We start from the raw sequence: 15,635 nt of genomic DNA on the forward strand, positions 1-15,635 counted from the left end.
ATATATATATACCAATGCCAGCTTCCTGGACAGCTAAAAACAGAAGAATACGTACATCGGTAATCAAGGTACAAAGACAGCAGTCTATTGATACCTGCTGGTTTCACCATCCAAGACTTTGGCACCAAAACATTTTCATGGGATATTTATTAATTTGTAAGAGGTTCCTTAGGTTCTCAAACTATTCGTACTTTGGTAAAACTAAAGTCAACAAGAAAAACGCACTGTGGTAGATGCATTTTAAGACTTGATCCTAACAATCATTTTGAGTAAGTTGAAAAGCGTTTTACGTAAAGCTTAAAAATCCTTCATCTACTGATTGAAGTGGATTTCAGAAGTGACATCAATAAGGGATCATAGCTTTAACCTGGTCTGTCTGTCATGGAAAGAGCAGTTAATGTTTTTTTTTTTTTTTTTACACTCGGTGTACATCTAGTATCACATGCCAAACAACTTGAGAAGATTAAAATACCCAGTGCAGTAAAACATGTGATTTTTCAGTGTTTTATATACGTTTCCACACCATGCGGTCTGAATAATACTTAGAAATCATGAAAATGACAATGCCCTTTTCGTTCATCCTGTTTTGGGGGATTGGAGCTTAAGCCTTTCCATTGTGACATCACCATGCGGTAAATTAGTTAATAGACCAATAACGAGTTCCAAACCTCTCCACCAATAACAGCTAGTTCAGTTTTTCCCTCCCCACTCAGACCACTCCCAGACAGTCCTAGCAAGTCTTCGCTAAGAAGCTATTTTATTATTTTTTACCATTTTAATTGAAAACAATCACAATGAGGTACTTAATTATTATCCAGAAACGATTTGATAGAGATTGGCTTAAAACAGGTTTTAAAACAGGATTCCTAGGACCTTTTCTGAGATGCTTTGTGGATACAGGCCATCCGCTAATAGCCCAGCGCCACTCCATTGAGAGTATGTTCAGCATATCCACATGGGCAGTGATATCGACTGAAATGAAAGCCAAAATCAAACTTCAAAAAATTTTAAGATTTTATAAAACTTCCATTTCAAAAACAAAGACCTGGATACATTTCTTCTTTTCAAATGAACATTTCTAACTACAAAGGACAACAAAAAAAACACAGTAAGGAAAAACAAAAAAAACTATCATAATCAACTCCCTTTGGTAAAAACTGTCTTGCATTTTTATTTTTCATATACGTACTAACTTCAGCCACCTCTCACTAAAGTCCACAGTAAGCTTAGAAAGTATTACTAGCACAACAACGCAGTTCTTAGTCATAAAAAAGGTCTGACACTATGTACAGTTTATTTACAGTGTGTGGATAGTCCATCCATAATGATCTCGGTTCATGTGTACAAGCTGGTGTATTGGCGTAGTAGGGCATTGCCAGCAATTTCAAAAGGTTGAATATCAGGGTTGGCCAGGATTAGTTGTGTTTATATACTTATAATAAATATATACACACACACACAATACATTTCATAATCTGACATTCACAAGCTATACAATTTTACAGTTAGACACAGCAGAGTTGTGTGGCTAATCTACTTGTCTTTTTACATTAAACACAACAGTGCTTTTCACCCCACAACGCTGCATGGGACTCAGGCCTCGTTCTCTTAATGCACCCGTGTGTTTGAAAAGGAAAGGTGACCAATAAGAAACATCGTGTTCTCGTTTTGAAGTGATGTGTTATTGTGATTTGTCCCCAGCACAGGGACGTGGCTGTGCCAGATCGTTTCAACTAAAGTCCGCTTTGAGCTCCATGCACCCTTGAAACCGTGGCAACTCAAACTCAACCCCATCCAATTCATAGTTAAGTGCACTTATCCCCCAAAACTATTTTCCACGGATACCGCAGTTACACCGTCACAAGTAATCTTTGACAACAGAATCCTTATTCTGATGGCGTCATATATTACTATGTCTGTCAATAACAAACAACCAAACCCCAGCCTACTGACTGAGCGCAAGTGAGGCTGTAACCTAGCAGGCACCTCTAGGGAACACACAGGGCAAGTCCCAAAAGCCTTTTATTAAAGCCCCGAAGACCATGATTTGCGATGTGGTTTGGTCTGCTGGTAAGAGCTCAGGTCAGTGACTGTGGCTAGATTTCAACCAACAGAACAACTCCCTACATTTTGGCACCGAAGGCCCTGCAAAAGTGTGCACAGCTAAAACCGCTGGTTAAAAACAGTGATCCAGTCACCCCCGGTAAGACCTAGTTGTGTGTTGTGCTCCCATATCAGCCTTAGAAAGTTGTTGATATGCCCTCTCCTCCTCACCCATTCCTGACCCATCCTAGTATATAATCCCAAACCCCCCTTCCAATCCTGGTGGGTTATGGTGCTTTGAAGGGTGAGCCGTATTTGACACGGTACTTGTTGATGTTCATGAAGTGGAGGATCTCCAGCTCGCGGGTGGTGGTGCACGGCACCAGACCGTCACGCCCCTCTCCCATCAGCCACTTGTTGGTCTCAGCGGCCATGTCGCGAGTGACATGCTCCTTCACCCAGAAGTCGACCCAGGCCTGGAAGCGCTTGTGCAACCGAGTGCTCACTCTCTCGTGTGACTGCAGGTGGAAAGGAGAGAGGGACACCGTGGTCATGATACTACTGCGTTAAAAGAAACAGAACTCTCAACACAGCAAATATAGGTTTCTACGGTATCGCTCACACAATTGGTGGTCCTTTAGAGCAGTGGTTCCCAAACTGAGGCACGCGAGGGTTTGGCGGAGGGGGCACTTGGGTCCCACCCCAAAAAGGAACTCAGTCCGGCTTTCAACGCACTCTTGAAAGTTGTAATAGTAGAATGCACAAGGTGCAATTTCAAAAATGGGTAGTGCATCAGTTTTCCTTGTCATGTCAGTCATTACATAGCTTATGTCACGTTCACAAACTAGTTGGAACTAGGCAACGCTGACATTCCCAACTTGCTAACTGGTTGTAGTTATACGTGCCGCGTTCAATGAATCAGCAAGTCTGAAATGCTTGAGTTTCCTAGTTCCGATTTGCATGTGAACACGGCATAAGAGAGCTATTTATAACCTCTCAGAAATGTCCAGATCAACTAATCCATGTCAGCGAATGTTTTTTAGCCATATATTTTGTTGTAATGTTTGAGTCACTCAATTATCACATGAAAACACAATCGTCATGGAAAAAAGTATAAAATTGTAAGAAAAGAAGATGTAGAACCTGCAAGTTCTCTGCAACATGTGACAAAATGTGTAGAATTGCTGGAATTAAGCTTTAAAGATGAGAAACGTTCTCTCCACCAACAAGAAGGTTGTGAACAGTCAGAAATAGACATTGCACGTGCAGGAGGGGGCGCGGAATGTTCCCCAATGCTTGAAGGGGAGCCTGAGTGAAAGTTTGGGAACCACTGATTTAGAGGATGGTTACTAAATTAACCGACTAGAATAACAAGTCACAAATAGGATTGTGCCCATTAAAAGGATGAGGCCACAAAGGGTAATATGTACAGCTCCACTACACTAAGACGGTAGTGGGAGTGGAATATGAGTAAATGGGAGGAGAGGTTAATACCTGGTGAGCTCGCAGCAAGGCAGTGCGTCGGTACATGTAGTCCTCAGACTTGAAGACATAAACCATCTTATAGGAGTTGAGCTTGAACATACATTCCATTTTAAGGTTCTCGGCATTCTCCGTGGACTTTTTCTCTCCCTCGCTGGCCTCCTTCTCTAGCTGCTCCCTACCCCTTTGGTACTTCCGTATCCGACGGAGGTTCCTGATTAGAAAAGGTTCCAGGTTAGGCTAGTCAAAGCTAACTCTCGTTTGAGGCGTTTTGCACCACTTCCCCCTTGAAAAGGGAGAATAAAGAGAATAAAGAATGCATATTCAAATAGAGTGACACTAACCTGGGAAGGAAGACAGGTTTCTGAGCAAGGTGTTCCCGCAACTCTGGAGAGGTAGAGTCAGAATTCAGGTAGCGACCCACGTAATCTGACCAGCGCTAGAAAATACAAAACAACTCCACTCAATACACAGACCAGCTGCCAAAATAAAAGATTAGCAGTGATAACACACATCTACCGTTTACCACAACACTAAAAACAACTTTCAACTAGGTGTGTTCGCAGATTGACAACAATCTTCACCATTGGTCAAATACAGTATAACAAAAAATACAGGTGCGCTAATTAAGTGGCGGAAAGCTGAGAGGTGCCTGGGTTCACACAGGAGAAAATAAAAGCATATATTTGTGCTGTGCTGTCTATTACCTCTGCCTCCATGGGTTCATCGGAGTTCTCCTCCTCGGTGTCCAGAAGCTCCACTGTCAGTTGAACATGGCCTCTGTTCTTTAGAAACATAAGCTGTGGCGAGAGCGAGGGAAGAAAGGCAGGAGAGGAGAGAGAGAAAGATAACGTTAAGAGCTTTTATTTATAGATGTGTTCGATAGTCTGAAACTGACATCACAGAAAAAAAAAACATTTCCTGACAGTGGTCGATCTACCTTGAAGCAATTCTCATCGGACATGATCTGTTCCGCCTTGCGCTGGTAGCATCCCTCTGTGGAAGCTCTGGATGTCTGGGTGGGAAGGGGACCTCCGGTGGCCCCGTTGGTGCTCTCTGCTAAATACAGGTCTGTCACCTGCACGCAGATCTCGTCACTCACTATGTGCTGGAGCTGCAGACACAGAAAAGAAGAAGAGCTGAGTGGAGAAAAGTGCACAAGGTCTAGACCAGCAGAAACCTATTAAAAAAAATGCTTAAACAAAAACCTGGAGGATCAAAACGCTAGCTATGCTACTAGCCCAAACATAGTGTAAAAGAATAGCAGTAATGAGGGGCTACTGACCTGCCTGGCGATGCTCTGGATGAGTTTGTCCATGGTGAAGGCGGTGTAGGCATGGATGGTGAACATCTCCCGGAGGGAGTCCTCGTACTGAGCCGGCTCCATGTTGCCATCCAGAAGGTTCCGCACCATCTCCAGGAAGGCAGAGTAGTAGTCCTCCACCTCTATATCCACTGCAGGTGGGGAAGGAAGACTATCACAAACTGATCATGGCACTATGCATCAGTTCAACCAATGTACAGATGACATTTAAATCGAGGACTGCATTCCCATGGGATAACCGCAGGACCCGAGGATCCCGACAGATCATTGTGGCGCCGTCAGCATTTTTCATGCGGGTGGGAGTGGGCGGTCAGACAGACTTCTTTGGAATTACAATATTTTTTTGTTGCCCTACGGAGTTAGAAATGGTGGTCTTTCCGCTTTGTATGAGTTAGCCTACCCATTGTATTAAAAGCATGTCACATTATTCACAAACTCAGAATTCGCTACTTCAACTTCAGTAGCCTACCTCTGCTCTTCTAGTTGGGCATGTGAGATCAAGTGCGCCTAGTATACAGTACCAGTCAAAAGCTCAAACACCAACTCATTCTTAATTTGGACTATTTCCTACATTGTAGCATAATAGTGAAGACAACACTATGAAATAACATATACGGAATCATGTAGTAGCCAAAAATAAGTGTAAAAATATATATATATATTTTAGTTTCTTCTAAGTAGCCACCCTTTGCCTTGATGACAGCTTTGCATACTTGCATTATCTCAACCAGCTTCACGAGGGAGTCATTTGGAATGCTTTTCCAACAATGTTGAAGGAGTTCCCACATATGCTGAGCACTTATTGGCTGCTTTTCCTTCACTCTGTGGTCCAACTCATCCCAAACCATCTCAATTGGGTTGAGGTCGGGGGATTGTGGAGGCCAGGTCATCTGATGCAGCACTCCATCACTCTCCTTCTGGGTCAAATAGCCCTTACACAGCCTGGATGTGTGTTGGGTCATGGTCCTGTTGAAAAACAAATAATAGTGGGACTAAGCTCAAACCAGATGAGATGGCGTATCGCTGCAGAATGCTGTGGTAGCCATGCTGGTTAAGTGTGCCTCAAATTAAAAAAATTAAAATCACTGACAGTGTAACCAGAAAAGCACCCCCACGTCATCACCCCTCCTCCTCCATGCTTCACGGTGGGAACCACACATGCGGAGATCATCCGTTCACTCACATTGCGTCTCACAAAGACACGGTGGCTGAACCAAAAATCTCAAATTTGGACTCATCAGACCAAAATGACAGATTTCCACCAGTCTAATGTCCATTGCTCTTGTTTCTTGGCCCTATCAAGTCTCTTCTTCTTATTGGTGTCCTTTAGTGGATGTTTCTTTGCAGCAATTTGACCATGAAGGCCTGATTCACGCCGTCTCCTCTGAACAGCCAGAGATTGACTGACCTTCATGTCTTGAAGTAATGATGGACTATCGTTTCTCCTTGAGCTATATTTGCCATATTAATAGGCTTTTTTTTCTTCTTTTTTTACCAGATAGGGCTATCTTCTGTATACCACAGGAAATGTTTGAGCTAAATGTTTGAGCTATATAGCTACATTGTCACAACACAAATGATTGGCTCAAACACATTAAGGAAAGAAATTCCACAAATTAACAAGGCACACCTGTTAATTGAAATGCATTCCAGTTGACTACCTCATGAAGCTGGTTGAGAGAATGCCAAGAGTGCGCAAAGAGGTCATCAAGGCAAAGGGTGGCTACTTTGAAGAACCTAAAATATATTTTGATTTGTTAACTTTTTGGGTTACTATATGATTCCATGTGTGTAATTTCATAGTTTTAATGTCTTCACTATTATTCTAAAATGTAGAAAATAATAAAAATGTTACCTGCCCGAACACAGTGCCAATAAAGTTGAGTGAAAGAGGAATAATGGTCTGGATCTATTTCTCATGGCGCGGGCTAGGCCCCTTATTTCCAGTGAAAGGAAATCTGAATGCTACAGCATTCAACGACATTCTTGATGATTCTGTGCTTCCAACTTTGTGGCAACAGTTTTGGGAAGGACATTTCCTGTTTCAGCATGACAATTCCTAGTGTACAAAGTGGGGTCCAGAAATGGTTTGTCGAGATCAGTGTGGCAGAGCCCTGACCTCAACCCCAATGAACACTTTTGGGATGAATCGGAACACCAACTGCGAGCTTAATTGTTCAACATCAGTGCCCGACCTCACTAATGCTCGTGTCTGAATAGAAGCAAGTCCCTGCAGCAATTTTCCAACATCTAGTGGAAAGCCTTCCCAGAAGAGTGGAAGCTGTTAGCAGCAAAGGGGGGACCAACTCTATACTAATACCCATGATTTTGGAATGAAATGTTCACCGAGCAAGTGTCCCGAGTGGCGCAGAGGTCTAAGGCACCGCATCGCAGTGCTAGAGGCGTCACTACAGACCCTGATGAGATCCTGGGCTGTATCACAAACAGCCGTGATCGGGAGTCCAACAGGGCAGCGCACAATTGGCACAGCGTCGTCCAGGTTAGGGGAAGGTTTGGCCGGTTTAGGCCATCATTGTAAATAAGAATTTGTTCTTAACAGACTTGCCTAATTAAATAAAGGTTCAATTTATTGTGGTGTATCTTTCCAAGGAACTGTACTTCCTAAATATGATTAAGGCTATAGTTTACAACATTGCCTAGGAATACATGCTGATTAACCATATTTGCCTCAGTCTGAAAATAGTCTCACTCCGAATGTAGGCTATAAAAATAGCTATAGAGAAAGTCTCTCCAACTCTGCTCTCTTCAAACTACATCTAGCACATTGACCGATAAACACAGTATATCAGTAATATCGATAGTTTAATATAATGGGCCACGTGAAAATGTACTTAAACCTAAAATAACATTGCAGGACTGCGGTTGGGTTGAGGACCAGTTTTTGCAGTAACAGGTGGGAGTCCGCTGGCAGGATGAATAAAATAAGTGCCAAGCAGACCTCTATACTTAAACACATCTTTCAATGCACAATCTGAATAGCAACTGATTTACCGTGGAAATTTTGCAGACAACTGCACATACTGTGTATCGCCAAAGGCTATGATTACCCAATCTCTAGCTTGCTCAATGCTTCACAGATCCACGTAGCCCCCCATTATCACAGTGCTGATGCACTGTGTGTCTATGAGACTTACCAATCAAAGTGATGAAAACCCTGAGTGATTGAGTGTGAAAAGGCTGTGTGGATTTAACAGTTTTGTGCTATGAACTCACTGGGCTCTTTCAGTCTCAGCTGGATGGCAGGGTTGTCATTCTTGTCTCGCTTGAGGCCCAGCACCTCTCTCTCCCAGTCACGCTCCCGGATGTCCTCCTCAATTTGTCTCTCCGCCTGCCCGTAGATCCGCATCAGCCGCGAGCACAGTGTCTGGTGCAGCCGCAGGAAGATGTACCAGTTATTGTTGACGTAAAACAGATTGTAGGCCTCGGTGCAACTTCGCAGCTTCTGGGCACCCGTGTTGCAGAAGAGGAGCTTGGAGGACTTGTTGGGGCTTCCGCCTTGCGCGACGCCATTGTGCTTCTTGGCCACGGCCTCATCCAGCTCCATCTCCTCTTCCTCTTCTTCCTCCAGGTCCGAGAGCTCGCCGCGCTGGGCAAACAGCATGTCTGGGATCAAGTGGTGAATGATTTGTTTGATCTTGTACTTATCCTCCTTCTGGATGCCCGTCTGCCGCTTGACGTGGTGGATGATGAGGGCGGCAGCATCCTCCAGGATCTGGCTGTCCTTGTAGGTCAAAGTCAGGTGGGGGCCGCTGGGCATCGCGGTGTTCTCCTCCGACGCCTGTTCCTGTCGCTACACCGCAACACAAAAGCACACACTTTTCACCTACTTGCTGTTGAATGAACAGCAACATACAATTCCCACAATTTTAAATTCTATCCATTTTAACTTATTGAAATTCAAGAAAACTCACCTCGTCGTAGATGCTCTCAATCTCATTGAGCAGTGTCTTGGATCGTAGCACCTTGGTGTCGTTCTGTTTGAAGTTGATACCTTGGTGGTCGAGAGACTTCAAGTAGTACTTCTCATTCTGCTCCCTCCAGATCTTGTTGAAGCCCCTCTGGGCTTCCCGCCACTCCTCCTCCTTGTTCTTTAACCTGAGGACAACATGGGAATGAGGAGACTTGTAGGAGAAAACCTCAAGATGTGACTAAGTGAAAAGATTCATAGTTTTCAACTCAACACGGTCTGCTAACACGGTCTGCTAACACGGTCTGCTAACACGGTCTGCTAACACGGTCTGCTAACACGGTCTGCTAACACGGTCTGCTAACACGGTCTGCTAACACGGTCTGCTAACACGGTCTGCTAACACGGTCTGCTAACACGGTCTGCTAACACGGTCTGCTAACTGGGGCGGCAGGGTAGCCTAGTGGTTAGAGCGTTGGACTAGTAACCGGAAGGTTGCAAGTTCAAACCCCCGAGCTGACAAGGTACAAATCTGTCGTTCTGCCCCTGAACAGGCAGTTAACCCACTGTTCCTAGGCAGTCATTGAAAATAAGAATCTGTTCTTAACTGACATGCCTGGTTAAATAAAGGTAAAATAAAAAAATAGCCATATAAGCATGCATGAAAGAAGAATGTAGACATCCACAAAAGCCCCGTACACAAATATATAAAAATGTAATTAACAGTTTAGAGAAACTAGGGATAGTTCATCCAAATTAAATGCGCAATAAAAAAAAGAACTCCTTTCCTGGTACAGTTTGAGTTTTGGCTTGACACTCACCTCTTCAGCACAATGGGAACAGAAATGGCAGGGTTCTTCTTGAGCCCATCGATGATGTCAGGGGCCTTGTCACCGTATATCCTCTGGATGGCCTTGCGATGGATGACTTCCGAGGAGCCTCCCAGCGTGTTGTCCAGGCGAAACTTAGCCTGCTCCTCGGCAGACATACGGGACAGTTTTCTTTGTACGGTCTCCAGCATGCGGATGGTGGCCAGGTTGGTCTCCAGCACCACGTCCAGCTGGAGGCAAATAAAAAAAAGAAAATAAGGGAGCGTTACATGACAAGCACAACATGGGCAAGCCAACATAATAGCTTAGATCAGGGATGAGCAAAAGGGAGCAATTTCTAAATTTAATTAGCCCATGTCAGTAAAAATGTTTTAGACTGGTAAATTAGTCTAGCGGCCAGCTATCTAAACTTGTAGTGAATATGGTCGAATTACTGACAGGGGTAGGGCCCATTGGACATTAGTTATATTAAAAACTGCAAAGGTGTACCTCCACCCAATGGCAAAATGTGCAAATTCACAGGAAACGTAAAATAAAATAGATGTCACGAGGGGGGCTGAAAATGTTTTGTTAGCAAGGGGATGCCTCATGACACGAGTTCTGTTTTTTTGTGCTCCCCACCCCATCAAAGTTACCCATCCCTGGCATAGATGGATGTATTTGTCCATGAAACAGGGGTCCTTCTGTAGCTCAGTTGGTAGAGCATGGTGCTTGTAACGCCAGGGTAGTGGGTTCGATCCCCGGGACCACCCATAAGTAGAATGTATGCACACATGACTGTAAGTCGCTTTGGATAAAAGCGTCTGCTAAATGGCATATATTAAACAGATCGAAACTGTTCTTATTAATTTGGTTTACAGTTTTGGGCTAACTCACCTCGAAGCGTTCATCCTCACATCTGTAGATGTGCTCCTCATACTGGGTCTTTTTGGAGCTCACAAAGGTGGAGTCTTCAGACCAGGAAGGGAAGGACACCCAGGTGTCATTGAGGACCTGGATGAAGCAAGTACACACTAAACATCGTGTACATACTTTACACATATAAAAAGGTGTAAAAAAAAAAAAAAAAAAAAAAAAATTGCCTCACAGCTTTGCACCACACAACACAATACAGCTCTGGTAATAATACAGCTCTGATTTCACCAAGTAAACCTATAGAAACATGGTTCCGACATAAACATCCACTACATTCAGAAAAAAGTACACACAGTGAGTAATTATTTGTGTGAACAGCTGACAGGTAGGTGTGGTTAATGGCTGGTGAAAAAGGTTCCCTTGAGGGCCTGTTGAATGGCTGTAGTTCTTTAGATTGCCTTCGAGGGGCAGTGTTGCACTTACCTCTTTGCACAGTGGCGTTCTCCCGGTGCACTTGGGCTGCGTGTAGCTCTTCGGCAGTGCTCTGTAGCTCGAGCCCAGTCTCTTGCAGGAAGCATAGTCGATCTCCATGGCAATGCCCTCCAAGGCACGCTCCTTGGGATAGCGCTCAGTGTGGGACATTTCCCGGTATCCTAGGAAGTTCTTGAACCAATTGAACAGTTCGGGGAATCTCCTGTCAACAACAGTGGCCATTCTGGTTAAAAAATGTTTTTGCTTCAGCCACACTTAAAGCTTTACTGAATGGATCAAATGAATGCATAATCAGTCGAACATGTCAATGATGTGAAACAAGCCACGACCAATGAAGAGTGGATGAATAGTCGGTCACTGAGTGAGTGAGGCAGTTTCCCAAATTCTGTACTCACCCCAGGAAAGGCAGCACCAGTTGCACCAGCTCAGCCCTGGAGATGACCTCTTGGTTGAAGATAACCAAACAACGCAGGAAGTTGTCATAGGCCTCTGCACTCCGCAAGGCCTTCCGCACCTGCAAAAAAATATATATAAGACACCTGGATGAGACGTCAAGTAAAGATAGATTCAAAAAGTAAAAAAAAAAAAAAAATTGCATGTTCCCTTTAAGATGAACTACACTGCTCAAAAAAAGAAAGGGAACACTAAAATAACATATCCTAGATCTGAATGAATGAAATATTTTTATTCAATACTTTTTCCTTTACATAGTTGAATGTGCTGACAACAAAATCACACACAAATTATCAATGGAAATTAAATTTATCAACCCATGGAGGTCTGGATTTGGAGTCACACTCAAAATGAGTGGAAAACCACACTACAGGCTGATCCAACTTTGATGTAATGTCCTTAAAAAAAAGTCAAAATGAGGCTCAGTAGTGTGTGTGGCCTCCACGTGCCTGTATGACCTCTCTACAATGCCTGGGCATGCTCCTGATGAGTCTGTGGTGCAACGTGGCGTTGGTGGATGGAGCGAGACATGATGTCCCAGATGTGCTCAATTGGATTCAGGTCTGGGGAACGGGCAGGCTAGTCCATAGCATCAATGACTTCAGCTTGCAGGAACTGCTGACACACTCCAGCCACATGAGGTCTAGCATTGTCTTGCATTAGGAGGAGCCCAGGGCCAATCGCACCAGCATATGGTCTCAAGGGGTCTGAGGATCTCATCACTGTACCTAATGGCAGTCAGGCTACCCCTGGCGAGCACATGGAGGGCTGTGTCCGGCCCCCCAAAGAAATGCCACCCCACACCATGACTGACCCACCGCAAAACCGGTCATGCTGGAGGATGTTGCAGGCAGCAGAACGTTCTCCACGGCGTCTCCAGACTGTCACGTCTGTCACATGTGCTCAGTGTGAACCTGCGTTCATCTGTGAAGAGCACAGGGCGCCAGTGGCGAATTTGCCAATCTAGGTGTTCTCTGGCAAATGCCAAACGTCCTGCACGCTGTTGGGCTGTAAGCACAACCCCCACCTGTGGACGTCAGGCCCTCATACCAACCTCATGAGGTCTGTTTCTGACCATTTGAGCAGACACATGCACATTTGTGGCCTGCTGGAGGTCATTTTGCAGGGCTCCTCCTTGCACAAAGGCGGAGGTAGCAGTCCTGCTGCTGGGTTGTTGCCCTCCTACGGCCTCCTCCACATCTCCTGATGTACTGGCCTGTCTCCTGGTAGCGCCTCCATGCTCTGGACACTACACTGACAGACACAACAAACCTTCTTGCCACAGCCCGCATTGATGTGCCATCCTGGATGAGCTGCACTACCTGAGCCACTTGTGTGGGTTGTAGACTCCATCTTATGCTACCACTAGAGTGAAAGCACCGCCAGCATTCAAAAGTGACCAAAACATCAGCCAAGAAGCATAGGAACTGAGAAGTGGTCTGTGGTCACCACCTGCAGAACCACTCCTTTATTGGGGGTGTCTTGATAATTGCCTATAATTTCCACCTGTTGTCTATTCCATTTGCACAACAGCATGTGAAATGTATTGTCAATCAGTGTTGCTTCCTAAGTGGACAGTTTGATTTCACAGAAGTGTGACTGACTTGGAGTTACATTGTGTTGTTTAAGCGTTCCCTTTATTTTTTTGAGCAGTATATATCATACTGCACATTCAAGCTTTATGGGGGGTATGCCGCCTGGGGTGGCAGGTAGCCTAGCGGTTAGAGCGTTGGACTAGTAACTGAAAGGTTGCAAGATCAAATCCCCGAACTGACAAGGTAAAAATCTGTTGTTCTGCCCCTGAACAAGGCAGTTAACCCACTGTTCCTAGGCCGTCATTGAAAATAAGAATTTGTTCTTAACTGACTCGCCTAGTTAAATAACGGTAAAATAAAAATCTAAACATTTAGTTCATTATATCAGGAAATAAGCAACTTTTACTCGTTAATATTTAATTAAATTTAGTTAAAAACATTGACCTATCAGGTTATTTAATACCGTAGCTAATGAAACTAAATTGGGCAGAAAGCCAAGCTCAAACTCACCTTCTCAAAGAACAGAGATTCTGTGCCATCTCCATGTTTGCTGGCTTCTACCAGGGACGAGTCTTTCAAATTCAGTAACTTGGGCTTCTTCTTCAAGATAGCAAAGTTGTGAATAAAAGAGCATGAATTCTCAACCGTGATGTAAAAAATATCAGTTTATACTGATAAATAATTCAACACAAGCTGTAAAATAGTAGAGCATGCTGGAAAGCAGTCAGAGGGTAATGCATTTTCGTATCTACAGTGTGCAGATATAAGGGGTGTGTACCTTGACAGGGGGTGTGACAACCGTCCCAGAGAGCATGCGGATCTGGCAACCGTTCTGATTGGGCCTTTGTTTGTTGTTGAGCTGCAGCTTCTTCGCTGTGCCACCGTGGTCATTCCGCACAGACTCCGCCTTTTCTGCTGTCGTCTTGCTTAACAGCTAGGGAGGACAAGCGACACGACATTGGCAGACAGCTCAGAGGTAGTTGCATCACAATATTACCTCAGGTACTCATTTGAAAACCTGCTATCGAAATGTTACGTCAACCACTGAATTTTATGTCTGATATGGACTTTTAGGGACAAATACTTCTGAATACAAATTAATACTTTGAACAGACTTTATAGTATCCACTGAGTATAGCAAACATTAGATATCACCTTACTAATATTGAGTTAAACCCCACCACCCCCTTTTCCCTCAGAACAGCCTCAATTCATTGGGGCAAGGACTCTACAAGGTGCCGAAAGCGTTCCACAGGGATGCTGGCCCATGTTGACACCAATGCTTCCCACAGTTGTGTAAAGTTGGCTGGATATCCTTTGGGTGGTGGACCTTTCTTAATACACATGGGAAACTGTAGAGTGTGAAAAACCCAAGAGCATTGCAGTTCTTGACACAAACTGTTTTGCCCTGCACCTACTACCATAACCCCTTCAAAAGGCACTTAAATATTTTGCCTTGCCTATTCACCCTGAACGGCACACGAACACAACCCATGTCTCAAGGCTAAAAATCCTTCTTTAACCCGTCTCTTGCACTTCAATTACACTGATTGAAGGAGATTTAAGAAGTGACAATAAGGGATCATAGCTTTCACCTGGTCAGTCTATGTCAAGGAAAGAGCTGGTGTTAATGTTTTGTATACTCAGTTTAGATTCTCAGGGCACAGATAAATGCTTTGTGCTCTACTCACCACCGAGCTGTTGGCATCTGGTAAGAACTGGCCAAACTCAGAGAGAAGGTCCTCCTGGTTCTTGAAGAGCCGGGCCACCTGGGCATAGACCTCCTGCTCTGTCAGGGCTGGGGTGTAGTTCCCTCCTGCCTCCTTAGCATTCCGCTGCTCCTTCTAGAGTTGACAAAGAAAAACATTGCTATTATGAATGCTCCAGTTGGAATATTATGTGATAGGTGGTCTAAGAGGAAAATGTGGTTTGGCTGCTGACCTGGTAGGTGTGCAGGATCTCCAGGAAGGCTTTGTAGATGTCTGGCTGACCCTGGAAACGGTTCTTGATCTTGTTGACGTAGTTGATGGCATGATTGAACTCCACAGGCTGGTTGTTCTGCAGCGGAGGGGCATTGGGCGTGCCACTTATCGGTGTGTGGGGCTGCAGGGTTGGGGATTGGGGGGAGGCATAGGCGGGGATGGACGGATTGGGCTGGCTGCTTGGCGTGAGGACTGGAGATTGCAGTGGCTGCTAGACAAAGACAAAATGAATATGTATATAAAATCATGTTGGGGAAAAACTAACATATTTAACATTTTGGACTAGCAGACTGAGAAAACAGAGTGGTAAACATAATACAGGCAAATAATGTGTAATATATATATTTTCACCCACTCACCTTGCTCATCTTGGTAGGGGTTGGCTGTGTGGGAGGGGATGGTGCAGAGGTGGTGGTGGGGGCTGGCACCTGGGGCTGGTGCGGGGTGGGTGGTCCCGACAGGGGGATTTGTGAGACAGAAATGCCGTGAGGGGTGATGTGGTGGATCTGACCCGGCGTGGTTACATTGACCAGGTCGTTGGTCGCAACCTCGATCTTGTAGCCCGGTGGCAGGAAGGTGTTGAATCCCATAATGAGGTCGGGGTGGCCTTTGAAGAGCTGGGATACCCTGCTTATCACCCCTGGAGTGTCAATGCTGTGACAAAACAGAGAAACATATTTGCTTGAAAGGCAGTTAACATTTGTCATGCTA

At 44.7% G+C, this 15,635-nt stretch overlaps 1 protein-coding gene across 6 annotated transcripts in view; it reads right to left on the minus strand.

Annotated features, from left to right (window-relative positions):
* Positions 1 to 996: 996 nt before the first annotated feature.
* Positions 997 to 15,635, minus strand: part of sin3aa (SIN3 transcription regulator family member Aa) — a 35,403-nt gene continuing 20,764 nt past the window's right edge. For 4 of the 6 annotated variants that reach the window (XM_046357332.1, XM_046357295.1, XM_046357324.1 and 1 more), the window contains 17 exons: positions 15,284 to 15,578; positions 14,884 to 15,135; positions 14,634 to 14,786; positions 13,721 to 13,876; positions 13,453 to 13,542; positions 11,350 to 11,468; positions 10,946 to 11,156; positions 10,484 to 10,600; positions 9,599 to 9,837; positions 8,782 to 8,965; positions 8,084 to 8,660; positions 4,811 to 4,980; positions 4,466 to 4,639; positions 4,233 to 4,325; positions 3,870 to 3,964; positions 3,538 to 3,739; positions 997 to 2,561 (listed from right to left, as the gene is read on the minus strand). In XM_046357332.1, the coding sequence (XP_046213288.1) occupies positions 2,331 to 2,561; positions 3,538 to 3,739; positions 3,870 to 3,964; positions 4,233 to 4,325; positions 4,466 to 4,639; positions 4,811 to 4,980; positions 8,084 to 8,660; positions 8,782 to 8,965; positions 9,599 to 9,837; positions 10,484 to 10,600; positions 10,946 to 11,156; positions 11,350 to 11,468; positions 13,453 to 13,542; positions 13,721 to 13,876; positions 14,634 to 14,786; positions 14,884 to 15,135; positions 15,284 to 15,578 (3,358 nt within the window). In that variant the 3' untranslated portion in view covers positions 997 to 2,330. The remainder of the gene's footprint in view (positions 2,562 to 3,537; positions 3,740 to 3,869; positions 3,965 to 4,232; positions 4,326 to 4,465; positions 4,640 to 4,810; positions 4,981 to 8,083; positions 8,661 to 8,781; positions 8,966 to 9,598; positions 9,838 to 10,483; positions 10,601 to 10,945; positions 11,157 to 11,349; positions 11,469 to 13,452; positions 13,543 to 13,720; positions 13,877 to 14,633; positions 14,787 to 14,883; positions 15,136 to 15,283; positions 15,579 to 15,635) is intronic. The other 2 variants (XM_046357313.1, XM_046357303.1) reach the window with 2 other exon arrangements.

This window comes from Oncorhynchus gorbuscha, linkage group LG01 (genome assembly GCF_021184085.1).
Source record: "Oncorhynchus gorbuscha isolate QuinsamMale2020 ecotype Even-year linkage group LG01, OgorEven_v1.0, whole genome shotgun sequence".
In the NCBI taxonomy this organism is placed as follows: Eukaryota; Metazoa; Chordata; class Actinopteri; order Salmoniformes; family Salmonidae; genus Oncorhynchus; species Oncorhynchus gorbuscha.